Source organism: Trachinotus anak, unplaced genomic scaffold (genome assembly GCF_046630095.1).
Source record: "Trachinotus anak isolate AG129_WGS33_773 ecotype Australia unplaced genomic scaffold, CSIRO_AGI_Tana_v1 ptg000019l, whole genome shotgun sequence".
Classification (NCBI taxonomy): domain Eukaryota; kingdom Metazoa; phylum Chordata; class Actinopteri; order Carangiformes; family Carangidae; genus Trachinotus; species Trachinotus anak.
In genome coordinates, this window is record NW_027273870.1 from 27,856,047 (window position 1) to 27,883,411 (window position 27,365).

The 27,365-nt window shown below is 42.0% G+C and overlaps 1 protein-coding gene across 1 annotated transcript in view; it reads right to left on the reverse strand.

Annotated features, from left to right (window-relative positions):
- Nucleotides 1–27,365, reverse strand: part of lcor (ligand dependent nuclear receptor corepressor) — a 90,142-nt gene that overhangs the window by 37,113 nt on the left and 25,664 nt on the right. The window contains exons 2-3 of the mRNA XM_071504043.1: nucleotides 5,942–6,007; nucleotides 989–1,068 (exon numbers count right to left, since the gene is read on the reverse strand). Of these exons, the coding sequence (XP_071360144.1) occupies nucleotides 989–1,068; nucleotides 5,942–6,007 (146 nt within the window). The remainder of the gene's footprint in view (nucleotides 1–988; nucleotides 1,069–5,941; nucleotides 6,008–27,365) is intronic.

Consider the following 27,365-nt stretch of genomic DNA (forward strand, 5'->3'; position numbering starts at 1 on the left):
TAAATGTGTGGTTAAAGGAACGGCATTAATTCACAAGGTCAATTTAAGTTCTTTATTCAGAAGACAGCAGCTTTTGTTTCTATTCTTCAGAATGAACACTGGAAGAGTAATAATGGGAAAACATTGATTTATATTTTCTTTTATTTTAACATTAGAATTAAACACCTACCTCCCCCCCATTATACTATATTATATGATAGATATTGATAATTGATTGGATAAAAGTATCTGCCAAATGCTGCAGAGTTTATATTTCAAACCCAATAATTAATTATGTGATTTAAGTTGTTTAAAGGTGACTTTTTGTAAACCTGACATTTTGTTTAAAGAAGTAGTTTGTTATTTTGGGAAATACGCTAGTGTGAGATAGCTTAGCTTAGCACAAACACTCAGTTGAAAGGCTTAAAAAAATCACTACTGATGACATTCAAATTTTACTAATTAACATATTGTTTCTCATTTATTTACACAAACAAATGTACAAAGATTAGTTTTAGTTTTACAGGCAATTCCAGCCTGAATGCTAAGCTAAGCTAATTGTTACCTGGTTCTGGCTTCATATAAAGAAATGAAAGTGATTCTAATCTTTTCATTCAACTCTCAGAAAGAAAGACAGATATCAAAAAATAATATAATATGTGCATAAAATCAACCAAAATGTCGGACTATCCCTTTAAGTTACATATTTTTGCAGGTTTTTTTTCTTCATCGTTTCCCTCAGTATTTCTGAAACCAAACCTACACTGCGAACAACAGGGGTCCTGCTAATATCTAACATGCATTTGTTTAAGGTGAGGAAACCTCATGTTGACGTGAGAAGAAAGTGAAAACTCAGCCGTGGTCGGATTCAACCCAGGATTTTCATCCTGTGAGACGACAGCGAAAACCTGCCAGTCTTGGACCGTTGCAGCATCAAAGCTGTGTCATTACACTCAGAGTCACAGACTCTGGTCTGACAGGGAGAGAACGTGATGAAGATGTCTCCTACCTTGACTTTCTCACGTCTTAAGCAGCAGAAGAGACAGTTTTCGTCGAAGGACCAGTCAGACACTTCCTCGGGCTCGCAGTCTGGATCACATAGAAAGACAGAAAGCAGAGGGTTATGTCATGTCAAACTCCAGCTCCCATAATCCTCAGTGTCTCCTGGCTCAATACACATTCGAGCAGCTAGTAGGAAATAGGGAGGGAAATTTGGTGGCATCAAACTAAAACAAAGAAGCAAACGGCAAAAGAAAATCTGTTTTCTTCTTCTATTTTTTTCCAGTTTTGCCTTTTAGATTTAGTTTAGGTGTGGATGAATCGGCGGAGAAATCCCAACACACCGTCTGTTTTTCTTCAACATCCAGTAAAACCTGCAGGGACTGACAGCTGAGGGGCCACAAACCACAACAACGAGGGCATTAAAATTATTCACTTTTAATTGCAGCCAATGATTAAATTACAGCAATGACTAACTTTGTTTGTCAAGTAAGCTGCATAAAAATGACACCTGTGATTGACAGATAAGACAACAAACACAGTGTTGATCGGTCCTAATGATGGTGAAAAGTTCTAATGATCCTTCATGTCACATTAAACTGTGAAAATCAGCAAAAAGGTGATAATTTGAACAGTGCTGTTCACACTGGATCAGTTTTACCTGGAAACCTGTTAGGAAAATAAAACCCTGCGTCTGTGGTTCTTCATGAGGTAAACAAAGTCTAAACAAAGTTTGACCTCTAACACCAAGTTTCTATTAAGCCATTAAAAAGACTCCTGTGTATGTTTTTCCGTCTCATTAAATGTCTTGATTCAGCTCTTTCTGCCATTTTCAGCCAAAATGTAAGAAAAGATCTTATTAATTATTTTCTATACATCTTTAATGCTTGACCCAGCAGACCAAACCTAAATTATGTGATTCTAGGAAAGATGTCATTAAAATGGTCAAATGAATAAATTAAGTTTTATTCATTTCATTTTCTTCACAAATTCACACATTTAAAGGTTCTGCAAATGAGATTTTAAACAATAATATACCAGCAAAAAACGTTCTTCCATGTAAAGATATAGTGGAGTCTTGCCTTCTTAAGCAGAGAACAAAGTCCCACCCCCTCTGTGTGTGTTTTGGTGGCCGGTCATGTATGTGTGCATGTTTGTGTATGCGAGTCCCTCCCGTTAAACTGTTGGTCTTTCCCATTTTTAAAAACACACAGGTTCTGCCCACACATGAGATGATACAGTGCAGTGCACAGCATTCAGGTGAAAGCAACCTTCCAGAATTTCCTCCAGTGAAGAAACCACTTTTTGGCTAAAAAGGGTCCGACAAAGAAAGATATGAGACCAGAGCTCAGGCGGACTGGCTGCTGATATTTATTTGAGTTGTGTAATCTCTTCTCTGTCCTCTCTTGTGACTTGATGTTGGCCACAGTGACTCTGATGGATTACACAGCCCCCGGAAGTTTCAAGAATCTGGTAATTGATTTTCATACCACATGGAAATCAATGGAAACAATGGTCGCCTGGAATGGCTGAAGAAATGCATCCAAAAATCTAAATCTGCGTTTGCGTGTTGAACTGTACACTCTGCACCTCTGACCACGCCCAGTTGTGATGTCACAGTGTACCGACCACACACGGAGTACACATCTACATCACTGAAGCAAGGTGACAAAAGTATAAAATACCAGCGTCCGCCTTTAAGAAGACAGACTGATGTCTTCTGCACTTATTACAAATCACAGTGGGAACCACACAAGGTCTCCTAGGTTATTCAGTGTGTTAGTTATCTACCTGAACTCAACTTCTGTGTGTGTGTGTGTGTGTGTGTGTGTGTGTGCACAAATGGCAGTTCATACATGTTAAATCTACGTCTCTTCCAACCACAGTCCACTTTCCTTTCATGTTCCTGTGAGACATGCAACAGTCTATTACTCTCTTTCTCTTGCTCTATCTCTTCCTCTCGCTGTAATGAAAAGGTCAAAGGTCAGCTGTGCTTGAACCCTGTGGTTGTGCCACTTACAATATCCCTGGGAAGGCGCCAATTAGCTCCAGTCCCACTGCTAACGTGACCCCCCCCCACACCCCCCACCCCGACAGTAGTGAAGTTACTGTGCACGCACAGGGGTGTGTGTGTGTGTGTTTGTGTGTGTGTTTGTGTGCAGGTTTGTGAGCCTGAGGAAGACATTGACACTGTTTACATGAATCTTTAAGTGGCTGTGTTCCTGCTCAACAGCCAGTGTGTTTATATGCACTTAATTAATCAGGTTAACTGTTTCCGAAGCAACCTGGTTTCTTAAACATCATGGAAACAGGAAACACTTTCTTCATTTACAGAAATGTGTTCAAGACACTATTAGCACATGATTTACAGATTCCTGCTGCACAAACCTGCAGAGTACGAGGTTTCTCCTCTGCTTGTATTTGTGAGCTTGTAGAACTGTGACAGCAGTGTGGGAAAATGTGTGTGTGTGTAGTTAAGTGGAAGACAACAAAATTATCAGCCACATATATATCGATACAAACACAACATGGTCGCATGCCACTGGGAATTCTGGGAAATATAGGAAATCACTTATTATTGATGTAGAGAAGGATGAGCGCAGTTTGAGGGAAAATAATTTATGAATAAATAAATGTGTTTCTTATTTAAATGTGTGAATATGTCACTAAATGAAATCTTGTGTTGTTAGTGCGCATTTGTGCATAAACTTCACTGTTTGCTCCGCTCTGTAAATGAGCATGCATGGCTGCTTTATTTAGAGACTGTGTGTGTGTGTGTGTCAGTGCAATGCATGAGTGAAAATATCAGAAATATTCTAAAAATGCCTTAAGTTGGTGGGGGAGGTGTCACATGACTCCAGGACGCCATGTTGACCTCGTTTCTCCGAGATAAGAGGAGAGAGAGAGAAAGAGAGAGAGAGAGAGAGTGAGAGAGAGAGAGAGAGAAAGAGAGAGAGAGCGGGGTGATTAGGTGAGACTGGCCTTCACTCACTTTACTCTCATGGCGTCCATATTTGATCTGTTTCAGTCAGAGCAGAGAACCCTCTCTGACAGAATCAGGCGGCAGGTTTGGTGAATTCCACCTTATTTCTTTCTAATATATGTGAGTGGATACTGTCCGTCCTTCACTCGGGGCTCTGGGGCTCTGTCCTGCCTAAATAACACAACCTATTAACATGAATAATAATGACACTCGCTGTTATTTCCTTGAGTGTCATGTAAACATGTTTTACACATGAATGAAGGCTAAATAAATGACAGAATACATGAAAGCAAAGACACAGCATGGCTCTACAGCATCCTGATTTATCGTCCACTCTGCTGTTATTGGTGGAGCCAGTTTCAGACCGACACCGTTGTTGTTTCCCGTCCAGCACCCACATTGTTTAAACAGCGAATACACTTGCACCCATCTGAGCACCCGTGGGCGCGTTGGTCTTAATATGAGAACATGTATTTACACTTCTCATAATAAAAACTCAATGTGTCTAATGTTGTGATTTGTGTTGTTGTGTTGCAGAGTGAATCGATTCAGTCGACTCAGGCTAGAGGCTCCCCTCTCTGTGTCTGCTCTGTGCAGAGAGGCAGAGCAGCTGTTTGTCACCTGTGCACTGTACAGGTGAGAAGCAAACAGGTAGAGAGCTGAAAGCGGCTGTCGCTGCACTGTAGGCTACAGCATGATGATGTCACTTGTTCACCTCGGCGCTGCAACAATCGATTTTGCGCGTTGAACACACAGGCTCCAGCCATATATGAGGTATTGACCTGGTCATGTTTCATCAGGCTGGATCGCAGCTCTGTGGAGGCTGATGTCTGTCTAACACCTGATCTGGAATCAAAATACACTTTTTAATCCCACCAGAGGTTTGAGGGAACAGCACAGCTGCCTCTCAATCTTTATCATCCACCTGTTTGTTTGTCTTTTTCTTTATAATAAGCACGACGCCCTCACACGGCCACTGTCATGGTTATAGAAACCAGGTGTTTCTATTAGCTCAGTCTAACTGAGTCTCTGCTTAGGATTTAGTGAGTTCAGGTGAAATAAAACCTGATATTGGATCCTCATGAGGAAAAAACGTGTAAATAAAGATATCTAACACCCCCCTGACAACGCAGAGAAGAAAATAGACTTGACTGATGTGAGGCTGAAACTAAATTTAAGAAACACCTACAGTTTGTTGTTGACCTGTAACATTAGCTGAGCTCGGTCGCCACCTTTGTTGAAAAGGACAATACCAGACCAGACAGACTGGTTCTACTGGAGGCCAGTTTCTGTCGGCGGTGGTCTGACCCTGACTGCTGTTTTCACAGGCTCATCTGGTCACGTCTCACTCTGTGTTTTACCAGCTCAGAGGCTCAGACTCAGTCTCTGCCTGGTTGAGCTCAGTAAGGAGCCTGGACAGAAACCAGTTTCATCAGCTTCAGCTGGTCCAGGCCGGAGTTTGGCATAAATTAAACATCGGTGGATTTTAAGTAGTTCTGGCAGAGGTGTGAATTCTGCGGCCATGACAATAAAATATCTTTAACACAGATCAAGAGACAGAGAGATGCTGCTTTGCTCATTGTCATTTAGGTGCATTTATTTAACATCCATAAAATCTGACTAACGTTGAGAATGATTTAGAGCAGAGATTCTGCCTTTAAAACAAAAAAAACCCCCAAACATTTTTATGCTCAAAACAGCAAAAGCAATCAAAGCCAGTTAAGACTTGTTATATTACATCTAATTTAACTGATTTGTTTTTTTATTTGTTTCTTTCATTTAATTCATCCTCACAGCTTCTAGTCAGACGTGTTTATTAACTGTCATTTTAATTCTGTTTAGAAGGAAAAGTTACAGGAAGATTTTTAATATGAAACTAATGTTTTGTCTTCTGTGTGTATACACTTGCACTATATTATTATATCATTGTGTTATTATTATCACAAATGTATATTTGTTTGTGTGTTTGTGTGTGTTTACCTTGGAAAAGGGTGATATCTCTGACTAGTCCCGGCCCAAACAAGCCTTCCAAGATGCTTTCAAAGCCTTTGGGGAAAAAAGAGAAGAGATGAGATATTAATGCCAGACGACATGTTTACCATCAAAACAACAAATATGACGACAGTTAAAATACTGCGCAACACAAAAACTGTAAAAACAGAAAGAAAAGAAAAGGCTGTCACATGAGATGAAGTAACTCCACTGCTGTGTTTCCAAATGAAATTTTTAGACAAGGAAATCATTTTAAAGGATTTCTTGAACCATTATTTCATCTTTTGAAGGGTAGGGAACATAAATGACAATGACTCTTTTCCCCAGTGGGGCATGTTTTGCTGATGCACAGCCTCCACTGCTCTCACCTAGCAGCAACAAAAAAAAAAAAACACAAAACCAAAAATAGCAGCACAAAGCAGTTTGTAATCTTAAATCGTGTGGGGAAATTTAATGTGTAAATAAACATGTTTTTATATTTCATGAAACCTGACAATAATAAAAAATAAACAACACACACTCCACACAAAGACATGCACACGTGCATACATTCACACAAGGGCATGGAAGCTCATTTTAGGCAAACACAAACACACACAGACAATGATACAGAAAAATCACACAGATATACACACACACACACACACACACACACAATAGACAAGGTTAATACAAAGGGGTTTTGGGTGTACAACAAACACAATCAGACACACAATGAAATATCTACAAACACAAGGCTGGGTGAGCAATTATTATGCATATTCACACAGTAGATGCGCACACACACACACACACACACACACACACGCCTATACTGACAGGGTGTGGACGCATTTATTAGTCGCTGTGCACAAAGCTCTCTCTCTCTCTCTCTCTCTCTCTCTCTCTCTCTCTCTCTCTCTCTCTCTCTCTCTCTCTCTCTCTCTCTCTCTCTCTCTCTCTCTCTCTCTCTCTCTCTCTCTCTCTCTCTCTCTCTCTCTCTCTCTCTCTCTCTCTCTCTCTCTCACACACACACACACACACACACACACACACACACACACACCCTCGTCTTTCTTCCCACATCTTAAAGCAAATGAGCGCTTTACCTCTAATACACCGAGCTAATGTCACTCACTTTATATTAACTGTAAATACCCTCGTCCTGCTGTTGCTTGGCAACCACATACAGAGAAACATAAATACACATTGCAATTTTCAACCTGACCCCCCACCACCCTCCACCCTCCACCCATCTACCACCCCCCAACCTCCCTTCTCCATTAAATGGAAATGGAGGCAGACAGAAACAGAGACAAAGACAAGTGTGTACATGTGTGAATGACTGTGTGTTCATATTTAGTTGGAAGGGAAAGGTTAACGGAGCGCGCACGCACACACACACACACACATACACACAGTTCAAGTGTAGCCACTTGTCTCAGTGTAGAGGATGAATGTCTAGAGCCACATACTTTGCATTGTAGGAATAAACCAGCTTGATAAGCCACAACCTGCAAGGAAACATGTTTCTCTGTCAAAAAACCACAACAGCCGACCTCATGACGGCAGCAGCGTCACTCCAGCTCCTGCAGCTCACACACACTGGTTCCACACAGTCGCTTTGACTTTTGGCTTTAATTTCAGGGTGTTCACATCTATATCAGATAGAACAGTGTAGCCATTTTAAAGCTCCATCCAGTCTAAAGGTAGATGTCCATGTGTTTGTGACTATAAAGCAGGTCTAGGTTCTATATTAATACTGTGAAAGTATCAAAGCCTCAGTCCACAGAGAAATGCACACAGCCTGTATTCAGAGACTGAGCCTTAAAACCAGCCGTCAGGACTTCTGCAACTTTGTGATCAAAGTTACAACAAAGCAGTCACCGCCCTCAGCCCTGCCCCAAGCCCCGCCCACCTGGACCCACCATCCAACCTTGCAGGATTTGGTTTTTCTGAGTGTTTACCTATAATCTGCTATATTCTTATTACATCACTCAGAAAACAGTCAGCCAATCAGAAGAGAGGCTCAGATCCTCTCTTCTGATTGGCTGACTGACCTGTTGTTACTAGAACTCCAGAGAGAAGCCTGAGAGAGGAGATGTAAAACTACACTGAGATGGTTTTTGGTCCTTAAAACCTTTTCTAACTATCCTGAAATGAAGCTGGTGTGAAAGAGTGCGGCTGTAACAACATGTTCACGTCCAGCGGACATCATCTACCTGCTGGTGAGAAACTCAAAACAAGCAGCATGACAATGAAACACAGACGCAGAGCACGAAGGAAGCAGCTTGTTGTTGTTTTACCTGTCAGCACAGTCTGGAAGCAGATCTGTGCTGTCAGCTGGGACACAGACCCACAGGGCTTCATGTGCACGGCCCCTAAAGGGAACCTGCTCTGACTCGTTCAATACTAGAAAATAAAATAGAAATGATCGAAAAAACTAAATCCTAATTTAATTATCACACTGCATCACAGCATTACTGCCAACCAAGCCTGAACGATATGCAAAACAAATATGATATTTTGATTATTTTGGCAGATATTGCAGTTGTGATATGAGTCACAATTTCACTGAGAATAAATGATAAATGATAAAAATGATGCTTGTTCCCTTCCAGCTGCACTGAAACGCTTCATTTCTGTTATGTTGTGACGTTACCTTCATCAAAACAGCTGCAGCTCCTGTGACGTGGATATTGCACTATTCTGCAATTTCAATAATATTTCGACCAATTGTTCAGCCTGACTGTCAACCACACACATTTCTTTAAATCTCATTAATTTCTCATTGCCGTCAAGTCAAAACAATTTTAATTTATAAAGCGCCAAATCACAGCAGAAGTTATCTTAAGGCACTTTTCAGATAGAGCAGGTCAAGACCGTACTCTTTAGAAACGCTGGGTCTCTGTAATCAACGTTATAAAGACACTTGCTTCCGTTCATGTCAGTGAGATGTGCAGAAACAGCAATATGTTGCATTCAAGTCACATTTCCCCGACAAAGTGTGTGGGATGTTGTGTATGTGAGTGTGAAATCGCTCATTATCCTTCAGTCTTTTCAAATTGTGTTGGCCAGATGCCAGAAACAAATTAAGTTTAGTTCTCCTTTAAATTCCAGCGTATGACAAACACATCGACACACGTCAACTTTAAAACAAGACGATGGAGCGAAAACCAGGAAAACATCCTCCACGTTACGTTGGGCTTTTTGGTTTTACACCTGAATGAGTGAGTGACCGCTGTATGTTAGGAGCCAAATCAACGCTTCAACATAAAATGTCAAGTTGTAAATTGCACAAACTGGGCTTTTAAAGTTCAATTCTTTCATAAGCCTTAAATGCTCAAAGTGGGAAATACTATTCTTGGTGATTTAGAGAGAGTTCATCAGCTGCAGATTAAACCAATCACTGATTTCTTCATCCTGTCGCCCAAACCTGTTCTGACAGGAGCTCGACATCCTGCAGTTTTCCTCCTCTTTCCCCATTTCTCAAATTAGTACGGTATAGGGTGCACAGGGTGAAAAAACAGACCCACACACACACACGCACACACACACACACACACACACAAACATTACAAAGTTCCCTTAAACCTGCACATGCAAAATTCATGTGGCCTACAAAGGCAGCTTTGATAACAAAAAAATGGAAGCTTCAAAGAATTTTCAAAAGCTTCAATTTTTTCCCTCCTCTCCAGCTGCCAATATGCACAGAAATACTGCTCTGCTTTCAAGTCGGGGGGGTGGGGGGGGGGGTGTAATTAGGGTTGCAGTGCTGCAGCGTGAGAAATCAGCATTGAAAGTCAAAGTTCCACAGTCCCCGCGCTATTTGGGCCACGAGATGGAGAGTGTTTTCATATTTAAAGGGACAGTCGGTCACAGAGGCATTTCCAGCAGCGGCCAGCGGGAAGTAGAGGATATCTACAACGCGAGGCCAAGGCTGCCATTGGACAGATGAGATGGAGGATGTGATTGGGCAAACTAGATTAGGGGAACGCGATTGGCTAGATGAGATAACAGTGACAAAGTCTCCTGAGCCACAGGCAAAAAGCTCCAGAAATGTAGGTCAGTTAGTAAACGCACTCTGGGCCCAAAAGCATTCACACATGACATGGTAGAGAGAGAGAAAGCCCCCTAACACACACACACACACACACACACACACACATTATGGCATCTGGGATTCTGTCAGTGCGTTATGCAAAACTGCGCGTGAATATAGACTCACACACACACACACACACACAAACACACACGCACAGAGCTGTCCCCAATCTCTGAAACCTCCATTGTGTCACTTCGTTTCACTTCACAGAGTCCAGCAGCGCAGCCGAGAGCAGCGTGGCACAAACTTAGAGACTCACACACGCACAAAAAAACACACAAATACATGCATGGAGGGAATCGCAAGACACTGAGCTAATCACCATCTGCACCAGGAGGAAAAACAACAGTAATGCATGTGGTGAATGGCACAATGAGCTGCTGCAGATGTAGGATGTGATAATAAAGCAGAGGTCGATTATGTAAAAACACACACACACACACACACACACACACACACACACACACACACACACACACACATACACACATACACACACACTGCAACTGCCCTTCAAACCCACTGTACATGTGCAGTCATGTTTCTTTGCGCCATCTCCAGGCAGAGAGAGCGAGAGCAGAACTTGAGCCCCCTGCAGGAAACGAGTGTCGCAGCCACCAGATGTAAACGAGTCCTTAAATCAATTTTATTTCCATACACCTGATTCACACATTTTAGGACACCTGAACGATCTCAGTGTGGAAAACAGAGCTTTTCTAAACCCGTGTCATAGCAGACAGAGACAGCTGCTGTGAATAAGAGAACTGTTGTACTTTATATAGCTGCAGCTGCGTTAACATGAAGCGCTGCTTTGATCAACTGTCTCACTGCAGCAGGACGACTTCCTCTCTCTGTGTTGTTGCTAACAGGTAAAAAATTCATCACATCACTTTGTTATACTTGTTCAACACTGTAAAGTCTGACAGGTTGATCTCACTCAAAGGAAATGAGAAAGTCAGGTTCCCTGAGAAAATAAACGTAACGATTAGTTTTAAATTGAATGTAATTGTATTTACTTTATTTTGAAAGTTTGTTGGAAACTTAAATAAACTAAGTTAGTTTGACTTAACTGAGCAGATTTGTTTTCTCAACATAATTTAAGAAACTCATTGCACTTAAAAATTAAAATTAATATTTTTCAGCAAAGTTCATTTTTATTTAAAGAAAACACCATTTGTAAAGACTGAACACCTTTAATATAAATCAGTGCAATGTAACATAAAAACAGAAACAGAAACACTAAGGTTTGATCAGGATTACCTTATTTAGATTATTAAGGAGTTAGTAAATCATATGTCAACTCATTTTATTACACAACCTACTGAGCCTGGTCTCATTTATTGTTTATTACAACAGAAACTGTTTTATTTTTCCAAAGAAAATCCAGTAACTTAGAGTAAAAAAGAGTCATGTGAGTGAAACACTACTGACCAGTACAGACATTAGAATTGTAGTTACATATGTAAATTATGGATTAAAGCCAGATGTAATATCTAAGAGATTAAAATGGCTACAGGAAGAAGATATAAACAGTTGTGGGCAAAGATAGAGGAACAAGCAAAGATCTGACTGGGGGTGGGGGGGGTTGGGGGGTAGGGGTGGGGGGGGGGTGTAACTGACAGTGGACACTAGATACCACCAACATGATAAATGTGCTATAAGCAAATATCAGCCTTCCCGATTTACCAAAGAGACCAATGATGGGAGTTACTGTACAAGAGGAAAGAAGAGGAGCCATTAGTCATTTTCTCCTTGCATGGATATCTCTTCAAAAATGATCAGGAAACGTTAGATTTATCTGCGTGAGTGTGGACACGGCAACAGGGAAATCTGGTAAACACGACATGAGAAGAGAAAAAAAACAAAACACTCCCACTGCTGTTGCACCACTGCTTTGCCGTCTGTTGAGAGCAACTGAGCTGCTCAAAAATTCATTCAAGGCATGCTTGTCAAATCAAAGTACACACACACACACACACACACACACACACACACACACACACACACACGCATTTGAAGAAACAGCATCTCCACCAGCCACAGAAAGCAACTCGACACTGAAGGAAGCAGAGCAATCAATCTGAGAACGAGCAGGGAGGGGGAGTGGGAAGGAAAACAGGGAGGCGGAGGTACATGGAACCAACATTTGGCTTTCTTGTGACCGCTGGACCACAGCTATATATAGTGCTGCATGAGCATTAATAATTTAGCATGACCAAAGCCCTAAGAACAGGGCCCCTCGCCCTGCCTAGATCAAATCAATACCTAATTAACCCTAACAGGGGTCTGGGCTTAAAGGAAGAGGAAGTGGAACGACACATGGCAAAAAAGACGGAGAGGATCAACAAGCCAAGTTAACGCAACACCTCAGACCTGACACAGTTCGTGGTCATTGCATCAAAATTCTCTATTCCTGAAAAGCCTGACACAACGGGCTATACGTTTCTGTTATTTCCAGAACCACCGGGGCAACCATCGTCGTGATGAAGAATCAAGAGGCGGGGGGAGGAGGGGGGCAGAGCAGCAGCAGTATCATAATCGACAGGTTATAAGGTCTGTCCTCATCAGCCTCATGAATATGATTGGATGTTATTAATCAGCTGGACCAATCAGTTGATAAACCACAGTGAGCTAGTGAACTGCGGCCCGGTGTTGGCCCTTGTATGTGCAGTTAACATTGTGAATATGCTAAAACAAGCCACTGATTTTCAAGGGTTAATAAATAGCCAAGTGAAATGAGGTTAAACTAGCCCGGGGCCCTGTGCAGCCAATTGATTATGTTAGCTAAAAGGCCTGACACATGCGCATGTGAAATGCTCCCCTGTAGCACTTTTCTTTCCCATGTACTGTTGTTTTTTTTTTTTTTTCAACAACCACCATTGTGTGTTGTGTGCACAGATAGAGCTACAGCCTAAAATGGAAATCTGACTTTTCTGGCAGGATAACACAAAGGAGACACGACACAGGGAAAGGGGACGAAACCATTTAGCCTCACAGAAACACTCCCACCAGCGCTTTTTCCCACAAACAGTGAACGTAGCCTCACTGAGTTTCCACCACTGCCAAAAAGCAAAGTGACTTAAATTAATCAGATTATTGATTAACTTCGGGATATTACACAAATTATGAACAATAAAGTTGTGATAAGATTTTTTTTTTTATCCCAAAAAATATTAACTTGAACTTTATCTGATCAATGGTGCAACATAAACTTGATATTTATGAACTTTGCACTTCAGATCAGCTGCAGCTATTTCCACATACCAGCTGCTTTTCTTAGATTAAAAAAAAAAACACTATTCTGTGCTTTGCTTTTGGAGCCTCATTAAAACCTTCACACAGCAAAACATTTAATCTGAACTGGTGACAGTGAGGAACATGTTGAGGAGACCCAGGATTTGGAACGACACGGGGACATCACATGACAAGTCAGCAACCAGAAAGACGAAAAGAGAAATGTACTGGCAGGCTAATCTATTTTTTCCACATATGCTCCATATTTGCTGTGATTTGGATTCATGTGGAGATAAGAGGAGAAAGATATTTACAGTTAATTTCATGGTGAATCTGAGTTTGTTACTTTGCATGGTCATCTGTCCTTCTACGTCTGTTATTGTCCAATAAACAAATAAGTTCTTACAATAGTTTATGTATATTCTCAATCGCATCTTATAGATGGAATATGTTAAGATTAAAGTTATTATTATTATTATCTTATTGAATGTTAAGACTCCATGATAGCCAGCTATTGTAATGCTAATTTGCTAATTTAGTGCTAGTTTGGTAACTGTTGTGTGCATATATCATGTTACTGCACTTACATTTGGTGTGTTTTCTTTCTTTCTGCCTCTGGACAGAAACCAGTACATTTTTTGGTGCTGGTAGTTGAAGTGAATCTGTCTCTGAAAGCTTCTCTTTTTTCTGTTGGTTGACTGTTTTCTTTCACACGAGGTTCGTGACAATGTTCTCTCATGTCGCCCCAAGGCCCGGACTGGATGATGTCTGACTGACTGCTGGAAATAAATAAAGTTCTGTTCGACCTTGGTGCCTCAGTGGAGACTGTGGGTCTGATTTCACGGTAACAGAGGACACACAACAAGCAAGAAAGGAAGCCAGAGATAATGAGGCACTGTACGGAGGAACCAGAAAACTAAAATGTAAACCTTGGTATTAATTCGTATCCCTGTCATCAACATGTCTGCATTAGTCAAACCTTCTAGCATCTTTTATTACCTGGAAGTTTGCACCTTTTTGGATGAAATCTTGTTTTTAAAAAAGCCCCTTATGGCTGACAGTTGACCTTTAGGTTTTCTTCCCTTTGAGATGGGAACTAATTAATAAACACACTCTATCCACTTGATGCATCCTGACCCTGTTTTTATTTGTTTCTTTCCCAGTTTTGTCTTTTATCTTCCAGTCGCTCTCACCAACTACGTTAAACCCAAGTCACAAGTTGTGGTCCTGATCACTTTGCTCCATCTACATGACACTGTCAAAGCTGAGACCACAAGTCCACATGTTCTGAGTTAACTAGCTCAACCAGCTGACTTTGTGTAGGTGCAGTACATCAGCTAGCTCAATGTTTACATGGTGAAAAACTGCAATATCACTGATGCTTAACTCGTCAGTACAATGCAAGTTATTATTATTAATATTGTTAATATAAATTACAATACAACTTTTCATCCAACTATATAGTATATAATATGCATTTCAATCAATATTATAATTTAGAATAAGTAGCCTGCTACACAATAATAAGCCCATGTCACAGAAAACTGTGGACTGTGTGTAAGAGTGTAAATGATCAGGCCTGTTACTATGTGTATTATGCAGATTCAGATCTGTATGCAGATTAAACCTTTTTTATTATTATTTTCTACTATTAAAACAAATGTTGTCTCCGTCAGAGTTTCTGCAGAACGGAACAGAAGCAACAGGATCCGCACTGATCCTCAGCCACTCTTCATTTACTCTACATGTGACCACAAGCCTGTGGTTTAAAAAAAGAAAAGAAAAGCAATGCTCATAATAAATCCACGTTTGGATTAGATTTTGCAGACCCCATTCAAATTCCTGGAAAGCGTGAGATCATTTCAACAAGTGAACTGTTTGAGTGCCGCAACACAAAGATCCATGAAGCAGCGAGAGAGCAGTGATTCACAAACATCACAGCGGAGGAAAGAACAACCAAATCCTTCTTTTCTCTGCAGGAAAACAAACTTCAGTGGAATTGTTGAGCCATTTTCGTGTGTGCGTCTGTGTGTGTGAGAACAAATACAAATATAAAAGCTTGTTTACTAAGAGTCACAACCACCTCTGGTATAATGTGTATGTGTGTATGTGTGCATGTGTGCGTACGAGTGGGTGTGTGTCCTGGGGAATGAGGAGGAAAATGAATAAAGCAAATATGTGCATGATTGGCCAAAGGCGTGGTAAAACACAGAGAGACAAACAAACTGCAGGGAACACACACACACACACACACACACACACAAAATAAAAAAAAAAAAGACACACAGCCTAAACGTGGTGTGTCGATTCAATCTGACGGCTTCTCGGCAAACCAAATCCCTAATCTCATCTCATCTCTCTCTCTCTGAAGTATCCGGTGATGAGCTCAAAGGAGGATGATGTGCGCTGGCAGCTATTTCTGTGACTAACACACCACCATCGCACACACACACACACACACACACACACACGCTTGTTAACGCAGCAGAAACACTGTAAAAGCGATCAGAACTGGGTGTCGTCTCACAGGAAGGTGAATACTCACCAACACCAACACCAAACTGTGGACTTGGAGATTTTACATGATTCTACTGCAGCGTGGAGCCAGTCACACTTTCAACATTTGAACATGGTCATGGCTCGAGGAAGGGAAGGAGGGAAAAAAAAAACTAGGTCGAGCTCTCTGATTGGTTGACTAATCACCCCCGAACATCAAGCAACGACACAACGCATGACTGCATGTTTGCAAAGAATCACCCGCCTCTCCTACTGTGCACACAAATGCACACAGGGCATGTATGTGCAAGGCTTATTTTGAAAAATGCAAACCACTGGTAAAGGCAAATTTGGGCCCCTGTTTTCCCCATAATGCACTGGGGCAGCCTTGGGTGTGGCACTGCTCTAAATCTGTACTCCCACCTGTTTTTTGTTCAGTTTGCTTTGCTCATTTCTGCGGCCGAGCAGACGTCACAGCAGGAGGAAAGGAAAAAAAAGGAATCAGTCCAATTACTTGTCTAATTATCTAATTATTTCATTATGTGGTGGAGAGCAGGAAGGAGGATGATGATGGTGCCTGTGCTTCCTTTCCTCCCTCTGATCTCCGCTCCTGGTAACGACACCTGGACATATTTCAAAGTATTACCTTTCTGCGCAGCCCCCCCCACCCACCCCCACCCCCACCCCCCGCCCGCTACTGCTCTGGTCGTCCTGTGCAGATTTCCCCCTGTTTTTTTTTCAGGTCTCAGATGAAGAAGAAAGCGAGAAGGAGGTGCAGGCATATGAAAGCGCTAACAAGAAACAAATTAAAACAATTAAAGGAGAGATGTGGGAGTTTGTGTGTTTGTGCAAACGAATGCGTATGTGTGTGCCGGGGGACCGGGATGTGGGGGGGTGGGGGCCGGAGGATAGCAGTGATTAGCAAAGTATTAAAGAATGAGAGCGGTAATTGGCATATTCTTTTTATTTTCTGCCAAATTAACCTGCCCGCGAAAGTGGTGAACAACAGGGGTGTGACGGAGCAAAAGACCTGAGAGCAGCCGGGGAGGCTGAGCAGACCCCCCCCCCCCCCCCCGGAACTGGGAGGCACTGGAAACCAGTTGGGTGCCTTCACACCCTGCAGTTTATTTCACCTCTGAGGTGTTTGTGTGTTGATGTGAGAACTCTGTATTTTCACAAAAAACAGCACCGAGATGCTCACAAACCTGACGTCTCTCCTCCTCCAAGTGCAAACAAACCCCGAACTCCACGGTTTCCCAAACTCCGGGACTAGACCCAATTTAAAGCCGCTTGCTGTGCAGACACGGTCATGAGGTTTAGAAATAAAATACTAAATTATGACTAACTCAAATTCACAAAACACAGTATGATAAATAAAAGGATAGATAACCAGGGGGAAAAAAGAAAAGCTGGTTTATTTCTATAAATAAATGAACTTTAGTAAGTGAGAAATAAATCATGATAAAAAGAACTGAAGGGAAACGAAAATCTGATTATGATCCAGGCTAATTTAACTATTACTCAACTGTACTTTTTGCTGTTTTTTCAGCTGTTTACTGATGTGACGCACGAATAAGGACATTGTGCTTATTTAAAAACGAAGGGACTGGTAATCTGATTTGTTTTGGGTCTTTTCTGCTGCCAAACATCTCTAAAGTCAGCAGGATGACAGGCCACGAGGCTTCTGTCCAGTACAGGAGCTACAGCTGAGTCCAGTGACCTCTGTTTACAGGCCTGGTTCCCTTACACACGGGTTGGTGTGAGTCTGAAGAAACCTAACTAAAGGTATGACTGCGGGAGGTTTGATGTAAAAGACAAAGAAGAAATCGACATTCATGTTAAGCGGCTTCCCGGTTTTGTGTCGGTTTGGCTGTTTTCAAGCCAAGTGATACTCCTGATTGCTTGTAGGCCGCAGAGCCGGAGTCTGCGGGCAGTCAAGGTGTTTCAGCACCATCTGGACCAGCAGCTCTCCACCATCTGCCTCTGAGCCACCACGACAAACCGGCAGCGTCTGCAAATTAACTTCATGGTTTACCTGCCAACAAGTGCCAAGAATAAGTTTTACAGAACAGATTTCAGCTCCTCACACATTCACTTCATCCGTTCGGTCGTCGTTTCCTTCTATTTTTACATCCTCACACCTGCTGAGTGTCACCACATGAGAGTAACATGAATTCTCATCACGCGGTGTCGGACTCAGCGAGACAACTGAAAAACAGATGCTACTGTTTGCAGCCATTTCGTGAGTTTTTGGTTTATGAGAAAAACTTGCATCCTTCACACAAATCGCAGCGTCCAGCTCCTCAAGCGAGACTAAATCAGGCAGAGCAACATTTCTAGCCTCAGTTATAGCCCAGTTAAGCTTTGGATGAGGAAAAGCAAGACACAAATGCCAATATAACAAACAACACGATGGCTGGTGACGGATGCGCTGCCTCCAGTGTCTCCCAAGCAACTGTCATCTTGGGCTCTTTATGCACAAGTGAATTTATTGTGGTGGAAACAAATGACTGGCAAAGCTCAGCTTCTAGATCAGAGGAGAGTGAAAATCAATAGATGTGGGCTTCCTGTTAAACTGGTACCTCTGTGTAAATCATGGAGCCCATTAGGACCCTCTCTGGTCAGCAGGGACCTTAAGCCAAGCTGAAAGCACCAGGACGTTAAAATGATATCAACACTGTTAAGAAACAAAAGCTATTTATTAGAAAAGTAGATGTTTTCTGTAAATCCATTTATCATTCAGGTAAGTCAGTTTGGCCTCAGGACAATTTTCTAATCCATTAGCTATCGGGCCAGAAAATAATCAAAGGCTAAATTAAGAAATTGATTAACAAAAATGCAGCTGGAATTTGCTTCGTTACTGTTCACGTGTCTCTGTGTCACACACCATGCATTTGACTGATTTACTGAACTGGTGTTAATTTTTTTTATATATATCACTCATCATACAGAATCTTTGGAACTTCCTGTCAGAACTTTTCAGAATCAAAGCTCTCAATAGCTTGAAATAAAGCATTGCTGAAGCATCGCTTTTATTTTGTAGGCAAAAAGAGGAAGTGATTCCGTGGGTAGCTGTTGCCAGAAAAAGGCCAAGATTCTCTATCTCTTCATTAGAGCTAAATGTGGGTCTGTCAGTCCGATACAATAAGATAAAAAAACAAAAAAACAATGATTTACACCAGAAAATGTAAAAAAATAAATAAAAAAATGCATGACAATGCAATACAATTTCCAAAGAGTCCAACGTGACATCTTCACATCAAATCTTTGGTCCAACCAAGAGTCCAAAACTCAGAGATAAAAACTGTGACAAGCTGGAGCCAAAGGAAATTATGAACTGATTATCATATTATTTGACAAATAACAAATCAACTTATCAGCATGTAAAATAAATTTCCGTGTTTTTCCATGTTTTCATCTGTTAGCTACTGATGAGCAGCAAGACAGAGGGAGGGCTCCACTGCTTCACATCCAGACCCGTTCTCTCTGAGCTCGTGTGTGTTCATGTCCTTGCTGTGTGAAGCACTTTTGTAACTTAAATAAGAACATAGAAATAAAAAAAAGATTCAAAGCACTGCATAATTAAATGTGATGGACTTGACGAGCCACACGGTGGAGAACGGGGTCAATGTCTTGCCTCTGTTTGCCGTGGCCTCCTCCAGGAGCTGATACTGACACATGAACTGTGTCGACACACAGCCAAAAGATTAAAGAACCATGAAAACCTGCACTTCACTCTTTTAGATCTTTCATTGTCCCTTCTTCAAATAAAGTTATTTTGTTTTTATTCATTTTTGAAGCACATTTGAACCTTTGATCTGACTCCGCCAACATCAAAAACATGGCTCCTTCCTTCCTTTCCACGTGAAAAAATACAAGACTCTCTCATTTCTATGGCCCAAGCATGTTCCTCTCCACATATCTGTGTAGCTCTTTCATTACACAAACTACATTTGCACAAAAAGGAAAGAAATGAATGTCACAGAGAGTCAGCAATAAGAAAAAGAAATGAAATGAATTGCAGATTACAGTTTTGTGATGCCTGAAGAGCTGGGTAACATTTTTCTTGCTTGTCGACCTCTCTTCAAATTCTTTTCAGGCAATGAACAAATTATTCACAGTAGGAATGAAAAGAGCTGAGGGCCTGGGTGGGGTTTTGGGTTTTGGAATCTAAAAGATATTAAGAGTGTTTTTAAACTGTTATTGAGACAGGGACCTTGTCTTTTCAAGACTATCTCGCTTCACCGCACAATGGCCCCCAATAAGCACTCTACACTATGTCATTTCTGAAGGGCGGCAATTTGCAATTCACTGAAAACCGAGACCTTTCAGATTGAAGAGGGTGACACAAGGCAATCTCTCCAGCCTTGAAGTTTTCTTTCTCCTCGGTTTTTGGCCGACATCGTCTCCCGAACTCCTGATGGATGCCAATCAACCACCAGTCCACCACAAGGACACCGTTTTTTGGCTCCAGCTGCAGGTTTGAGCTCCATCCATCTGCTGCCAAGGATTTAAAACAACTCCCTTCAGAGCAACACTGATGCAGTCTCTTTTTTTTTTTTTTTTTTTGAGCACAAGAAGCTTCAGCATCCCTCAAAGTAAGAGAAAAGCCTTGTGGGAATTATTACAGTTTCCATCATAAGAGCAGGAGAAAGCAGGAAAGTTCACTAACTAGCTCCCTGGCTGCCCCCAAAGAGTTGGCATAGCAACTGGTGAAGACCAGCCTCAATCAACTTGTTAAAACTCAGCAACTGAAAATAACTGTGGCTTGTGTAATTTGCTTTAATTAAGGATGACTAGCATTGAGGAGATAATTGCTTCGGCTGGGCAGCACAGTGCGACACAGAGAGCAGGCAGGCACCGTTCATCGTGGCAGTCAGGGACGTTTCCAGAAGCTTTTATGAAAGGTTCACTTCACCGACGTCACAAAAACAACATCTTCTCACTTATGTCATCTGGTATCTGCTCAGGCAGATGGACAGAACTTTGTTTGGAGACCTCGCAGCTTTAAAACCCAGAATTACCACTGTCAGCTCATATCCATGTCTGTCCAGGGTCATTTATGTAGTGAAGACTCTGAAGGAATTCAATAAAAAAAAAAGGTATCAAGTGTATTCATTATCATTATTATCATCATCATCATCATCATAATTTATGTTGTATTTATGTATCTATTTATTTTATTACATAATTAGTGTCAGCGGTGGACAAAGTACAAAGCTCCATTACTTGAGTCAAAGTGTAGACCCTCCTGGTCGAATATTACTCCAATACCAGTGAAAGTAGTTCCGTCAGATTTTTACTTGACTTAAAGTACTGCAGTACTCACTTTTAAAAATACTGAAGTATTATGTCAACACGTTGTTGTATTGTTGCACATTTATAGAAACTAATGAGTCTGAAATAAGGTCCTGAATACACTGTAGGAAGCTTGTAGAATATGACACAAAGATGATAGAAATGGACTTAAAAGCGCAACTGAATCAATAAAAGGAGCCGCTGTCGTTTTCATATTTCTTTCTTTTTTTTTAGGTGAAGATGAAGTTTGGTCACAGGAAACATGCAAACACTCAAAACAAAAGGAATGAAAACAAAAGAACAATGAGGAGCTCTCAGAGGAAAAAAAGCCGGAGACCCCTGCTCCACTTAATCCACAACAGAACAAGGCCCTGGGCCCTGAATCCAGCTGGAATCAGGTCCTGCTTTATTCAGACTGTCACTTTTCACTTGAGATTTAAACAACAGCCCGACGTCACCTGTTGTATTAGGTCATAACAGATTACATGTCTCCTTTAACTCGATCAAAGTTAATTTTTTATGAGCAGACTATCGCTCAGACCTGATCACTATCTGTTTTACAACTGCAGCTGCTCGATAAGTGATGGAGCATCGTGCTGCTGCTGCCAGGGTCGGGTTCTCTCTCTACTTGGGTCTTTTTGGGTCGACCCTCAGGTTGAATCATCCTCAGATTGAGTTCGATCACGTCCTCGATTTTGAATTCAGGTAGGTCAGGTTTGTTTGGAGCAGAGACCTGTCAACAGGGGCTGTTGGATCATTTCAACATGGATCATTTTTGTGCTGAAAACATAGCTTATGATGTATTTGGTTGTGTTTTGGGTGAGCTGGCCCTTTAAGAAGCTTGACGGTCTGTTAGAGAGCATGTTTGGCGTGCAAAGGCTGGGAGAGTGGATCACAGAGGGGGTTTAGACGATTGTTTCCGGGGCCTTGCAGGCTGATGATCCCGGTTCATCGCTGCACAGACCGCTTGTTCTGGCACGTGGCTGCGTCTCTGCACTGAGAGCAGCACTGTGGGGAAGTTCTGTTGTGGTGGCACATGAGTAAACAATCACATGTTGAATCTCCTCGTTAACATCAAACAGCCATGAAACCGAGGCCTTTGTCCGCTTCATTATCTCCTTACATGGAGCCTCTGAGCCCAATCTTCCACTGGTAATTGCTATCAAGTCCTTTGTAGAGAGAGGTGGGGATCTGATGAGCTAAATTACCATTTTTTTCAAGAGAGTAAAGCATAATGGCTCCACTGTGCAAAAAAAAAAAAAAAAAAAAAAGATCCACAGCACAAATGAGGCGTTCTATCAAATGAGAAACATCCGGGCGCGGATGGAAAGCAAACGAGGCTGACATCTAATCTTGTTAGCTGAGCTGGAGCCGGCGGTGTGCACTGCCATGTCCTGCGGCATTCACAACTTCAGCATTATTATGTGGCCAATCAGCAGCTCGCTCTCAAAGAGGATGAGTCACTTTCAGCTCTAACCGGACTCTCGTTTAGGACGGACATCACTGTATAAAAGCTGCATTAAAGGGATGAGGAACTGACAAAGACACTGTGACAAGTGGAATTTGTCTCAGTGGCCCTTCTCCTTAATGACCAGGCTCCATATCGATGTGCCCTATCATCCCAACAGGGCACCAGGGGTCCTGCAGTTTCCAGGAGGCAGAGCCTTCAACTATCAGGCTCCTCTCCTGTGGAACCAGCTCCCAGTGTGGGTCCAGGAGGCTCCACACGCCCCCTCTGCATTCTGGATTAAAGCTCAGAGCCGGGTCTGACCAGCCCTGATCGTCTCTGACTCCGGAGCTGCAGGATCCAGATCTGCTACTATCACTCACATCACATTTTGCTGCTATCATTGCTGCTGTTATTATTAACAACACTACTCCATCTATAATTATCACTGCTATTATTATCATTAAAACAACCAGTCTGACAGCCTGAGCCCGGTTCTGTTGGAGGGTTCTTCCTGTTAAAGGCCTCGCGATGAGGCCACAGCAGAGCCTAAGACAGGAAACAGGCTTCTGTTCTGTTAACCTGTTGTCATTTTCTTGATTAATCAGCTGCTCTATAAAATATGAAAAATAATCAATAAATAGTGAAATAGTAAAAAAAAGGATATTCAAAATTTACTAGAACCTGAAAATGTTTGCCATTTCTGTTTGAAACTAACAGTTCAGAACTCAATTCAGTGACTGATTTTTTCAGCTCCAGCTTTGCTGTTTAGTGCTTCAGGGAATTCTTAGTTTGCAGTGATTGTGATCAGTTTGTCGCCCTGTTGGTGGACAGGCAGCTCCACCGGGGCTGTTTCTACACGATTTTATTGACCTCTTAGCTCTTGACGCGGTGCCATCATCGGGCAAAATTTCCCAGTGTCAGGAAAACTGTCACAAAATGTAATAAACAGATTGTCGCTCTGCAGTTCTTCCACTCAATGAGTTTTTCCTCTGGCGTCACCCAAAGGTCAAAAATGTCAAGTTAGCACAAAAAACGTCTTGTAATCTCACAGGGAGATTGTCAGGGAGTCTGCAGAGCACATTCAGGGGGGTAGCGACAGTCTTTCCTGGCTCCACTCACTGTGCCTTCCTCCTACGGACGACACACTTCTGCAGGAGGTGGAGTCTAAACCTTTTGATTCTGCCCACTCTGATTTTTCCCAGAGTTTTAAAATCAGCAATGTTCTGGTCACAAGTCTGCTTCTCTAAAAATGAGGCGTGAAATCGTCATTTTGCACGTTGATGTCACTCGTGTGTGTGTGTGTGTGTGTGTGAGCTGAGCAGCAAAGTAATGAAGATGACACACTAAACACTCCTCCTCCAGACTTTGAATTTGGAAACACCATCCCAATAACTTCTCAAAGATCTGGAAACAGGAAAATTTGTTTTCACATTTCATGCGTTTGAAAGTTGTTTCCTGCAGATTTTACAGGAAACAAAACCTCCAGAGGTGAAAACCACTCAGAGCATCTTCTGCTAACAGGAAGTGAAAAGAAAAATGGGGAAATATGGACACAACCTCCTCTTCTGTTCCTCACTTATGATGTCACAGTGAAGTTGACCTTTGACCTTTGGATCTAAAAAGCCTCATCACTTCATCCTTTTATCAAATTATAGACATTTCTGTTAAAATGTTTCATAATTAACACATTAATTCTTGAGTTATGGCCGAAAATGTGTTCTGTGAGAACACACTGACCTTGACCTTTGACCTCTGACCAACAAATTCAAAAAAGTTCATGCTTAAGCAGAAGAAGTTCCCCTCTGTGATATCGAGTTCATGAGAACGAGATGGACAGAAAACGTGGAAACATAACGTCTGACCGTCACCAACACGGAGGCAAAATAAAAAACCATAACTAATGAGCTCTGCTGTAGAAACCAGTGTTTCAGTCCCACAGGTAAAGAGCCGCTGGAGCGCACTGCAACGACGACCCAGGTGATGACATGAAACATCCACAGTTCACATTATATGGTTGAAATTTGAATAAACTTTTAAGAGCTTGAAGGTCGGATCATCAGTAAACCCCGTGTCATGAAGAGAGATAATAAAAACAAATTAAACGGTCAAAGTTATCATCATGACATTTAAGGTGTGACTGATTTCCAAACTTTAATCACGCACTGAGTAACAAGCAAGAAAACATTCCACCTTAAAAGCATCTGATAGCTGCCGGTAACTCACTGAATAAAACCGCTGATAATTAAAGATGGAAGGAATTAGAAGGACGTTTCCTTATTACACAGAAACATGACAGAGTCAGACTGTTACACCTGGACAGCTTGTGCTGGACATCAAAGCTAGCTTAGCCCGTTAGCTTAGCTTCTCCTCTGAGTGGATGTTTCCAATGTGGCTTGGTCAGTAAATAAACTCATTCAAAACACAAACTACTGCTGCAAGGTCTGATCACTGAGCTGGATGTTTGACTGATGCTCAACATGATCAAACTGTTCACGACCTCAGTCTAACAGCTGATCATGTGATCACACACTGATGAATGTAGATTAGCCCCCGGAGGAACAGTGATTATTATAATCTTCAAAACGAGCCACAATTTAGCACACAGGCGTTCCAGTACTTAAACAAATAACACTACACTTCTGATCATTCCCGACATTTCTCCATGGCAACCAGTACAATCAATTCATATCAGAGCAGAGTAAACATCATCTTTACAAAATCCTCAAATGTAATAAAAAGAAAGTCTGATCAGATTAAACTACTGCTGTACAAAACGTGACAACAGCATTTGTTTTTTTAGATTTCGATAAGTTCAGACGCTCAGTCTGGAGGATTCAGTGAACGCTGAGCTGCAACTGTAACAGTTACAGGAAGACACACACACACACACACACACACACACACACACACACACACACACACACACACACACACACCTAATGAGATCCAGTGACTCACTGTGCCATCACACACGCAACGGAGTAAAGATGCACCGCCTCAGCACACAAATGCACTAATACACACACACACACACACACACACACACACACACACACACACACACACACACGCTGCGTCAAACACACTATTTGTTTTGATTTTCGCGCAGCAGAAGCATCAGGCGGCGTTACTGCGCTTTACAATCTCATCTGGTCTCCACTTGACCTAGATTTCACTTGAATTAAAGCTCACTCTGACCAGAGGGCCAGGGAGAGCGAGGGGGAGAGAGAGGGGTGAGGGAGAGGGTGAGAGAGAGAGAGAGAGAGAGATCTGCAGTGACCATGCTCAGTGAACAGCTGAGCTACTGGAAAGCAGAAAATCCAATTTGTGCAGGCAGGACCTCGGCCACCTCACACACCGAGGGGGCTTTTCAGCTCCAACACCCTCCCCCCTCCCCCCTTTTCCAAACACAGTAGTGTAGGGGTGAGGTGGATTTTTTTTAAGCTTTTAATGCCAGTGATTAAAGCCAGAGGCAAGGTTCGAGGTTCTACGCTAAGCACCAAATAAATGTGGTTTTTTTTACGGCAGAGTGGAGGCGAGCGGACAGATGTGAGGCATCCACCGTCCGCAGCAGCTGTTTAATCTCCGCTGGACGCATCTTATTCCCGCCGTCCTAAAATTCCTAGAATTTTCATATAGTATTTCTGCTTTATTAAACTTTTAACAGTGAGTGGAGACAGAAAAAATGAGAGTGGACACAACATGACTTTTGGCTGCTGCTGTTCTGAGATCTGACACAGAACTCCTGCACTGGAGAGACTCTGAACACGGCGTCAGGTTAGGCTTCTTTGATCCTCGAGTTTGTAACTTGTTCGTCGCCATCTTGGTTTGTTGAAACCGGAAGAAACCATATTTGGAGGAGAAGGTGGAGCTGAGGAGGATTGAGGGGTGGATGTGACCTGCTCTGTCCTCTATCCTGGTTGTCAGACAGGTCACCGTACGTCTTTATCGTCTATTTTTCCTCTAAATGGACCATGATTTAAAAAATGAAGATCATGTCATATTGAAGAAGACTTGAAACTAGAGACTGAGACCATAAACTCATCAGGAAAACGTTTACTGAGGTAATAAATCAAGTGAGAAGTAGAGACATCTTCAATGTCAATAGACTTCAATACAATCAGACTTCTTTTGCTGTAAAGCAGGTTTAAGGAACTTATGCATTAGCTTCACTATTCAGACCCAAAGTCTACGTCCATTTTTATAAACAGTCTATGTCTGAGATGAGTTTTTTGCAGTTAGTGACACACATGAAGTGAGAAAAACCCGCTGAAAGAACCTTAAACTCCACTGTATTCACTTCACACCAGCGTACGATCATTAAACGATGGACGGTGCTGCTGGATCATTATTTGGGTTTTTTATAATTCACCTCTGACTCTCCACAGAACAAAGAGCTCATGTTGCCTGCAGCCGCTCACTCGTATTTTTTTTTTTTTTTTTTTTTAAACCTCTTCAGGTGCGTATAAATTCATAAACGCATCAATGTGTTGTGGCTAATCCACAAAAAAACAAAAAAACTGCCTCTTGCCACAAAATGTTCCTGAGGAATTAGGGTCACGTCAATTAGCAAATGTGAGGCATTCAAGGAACACCTGTAAATTCTATCATCCAAATATAGTCTGCATGTGAGGTGTTTACGGGATGTCTGTAAACTGCAGCACTCTGCATGTGTTGGGGGGGGGGTTCTCTGATGGGTTTCTTTGCCCCCCCCCCAGAGTCTAGATTCGCCCCTGACCACATCAGCAACGAGCTGAAGCATCCGACCGGACTTTTAAACTATGTTTGAGTGAATGATGATCGGGAGAAGAAAGGCTGAGACCACGAGTCAGATTCAGATCAAAAACAGA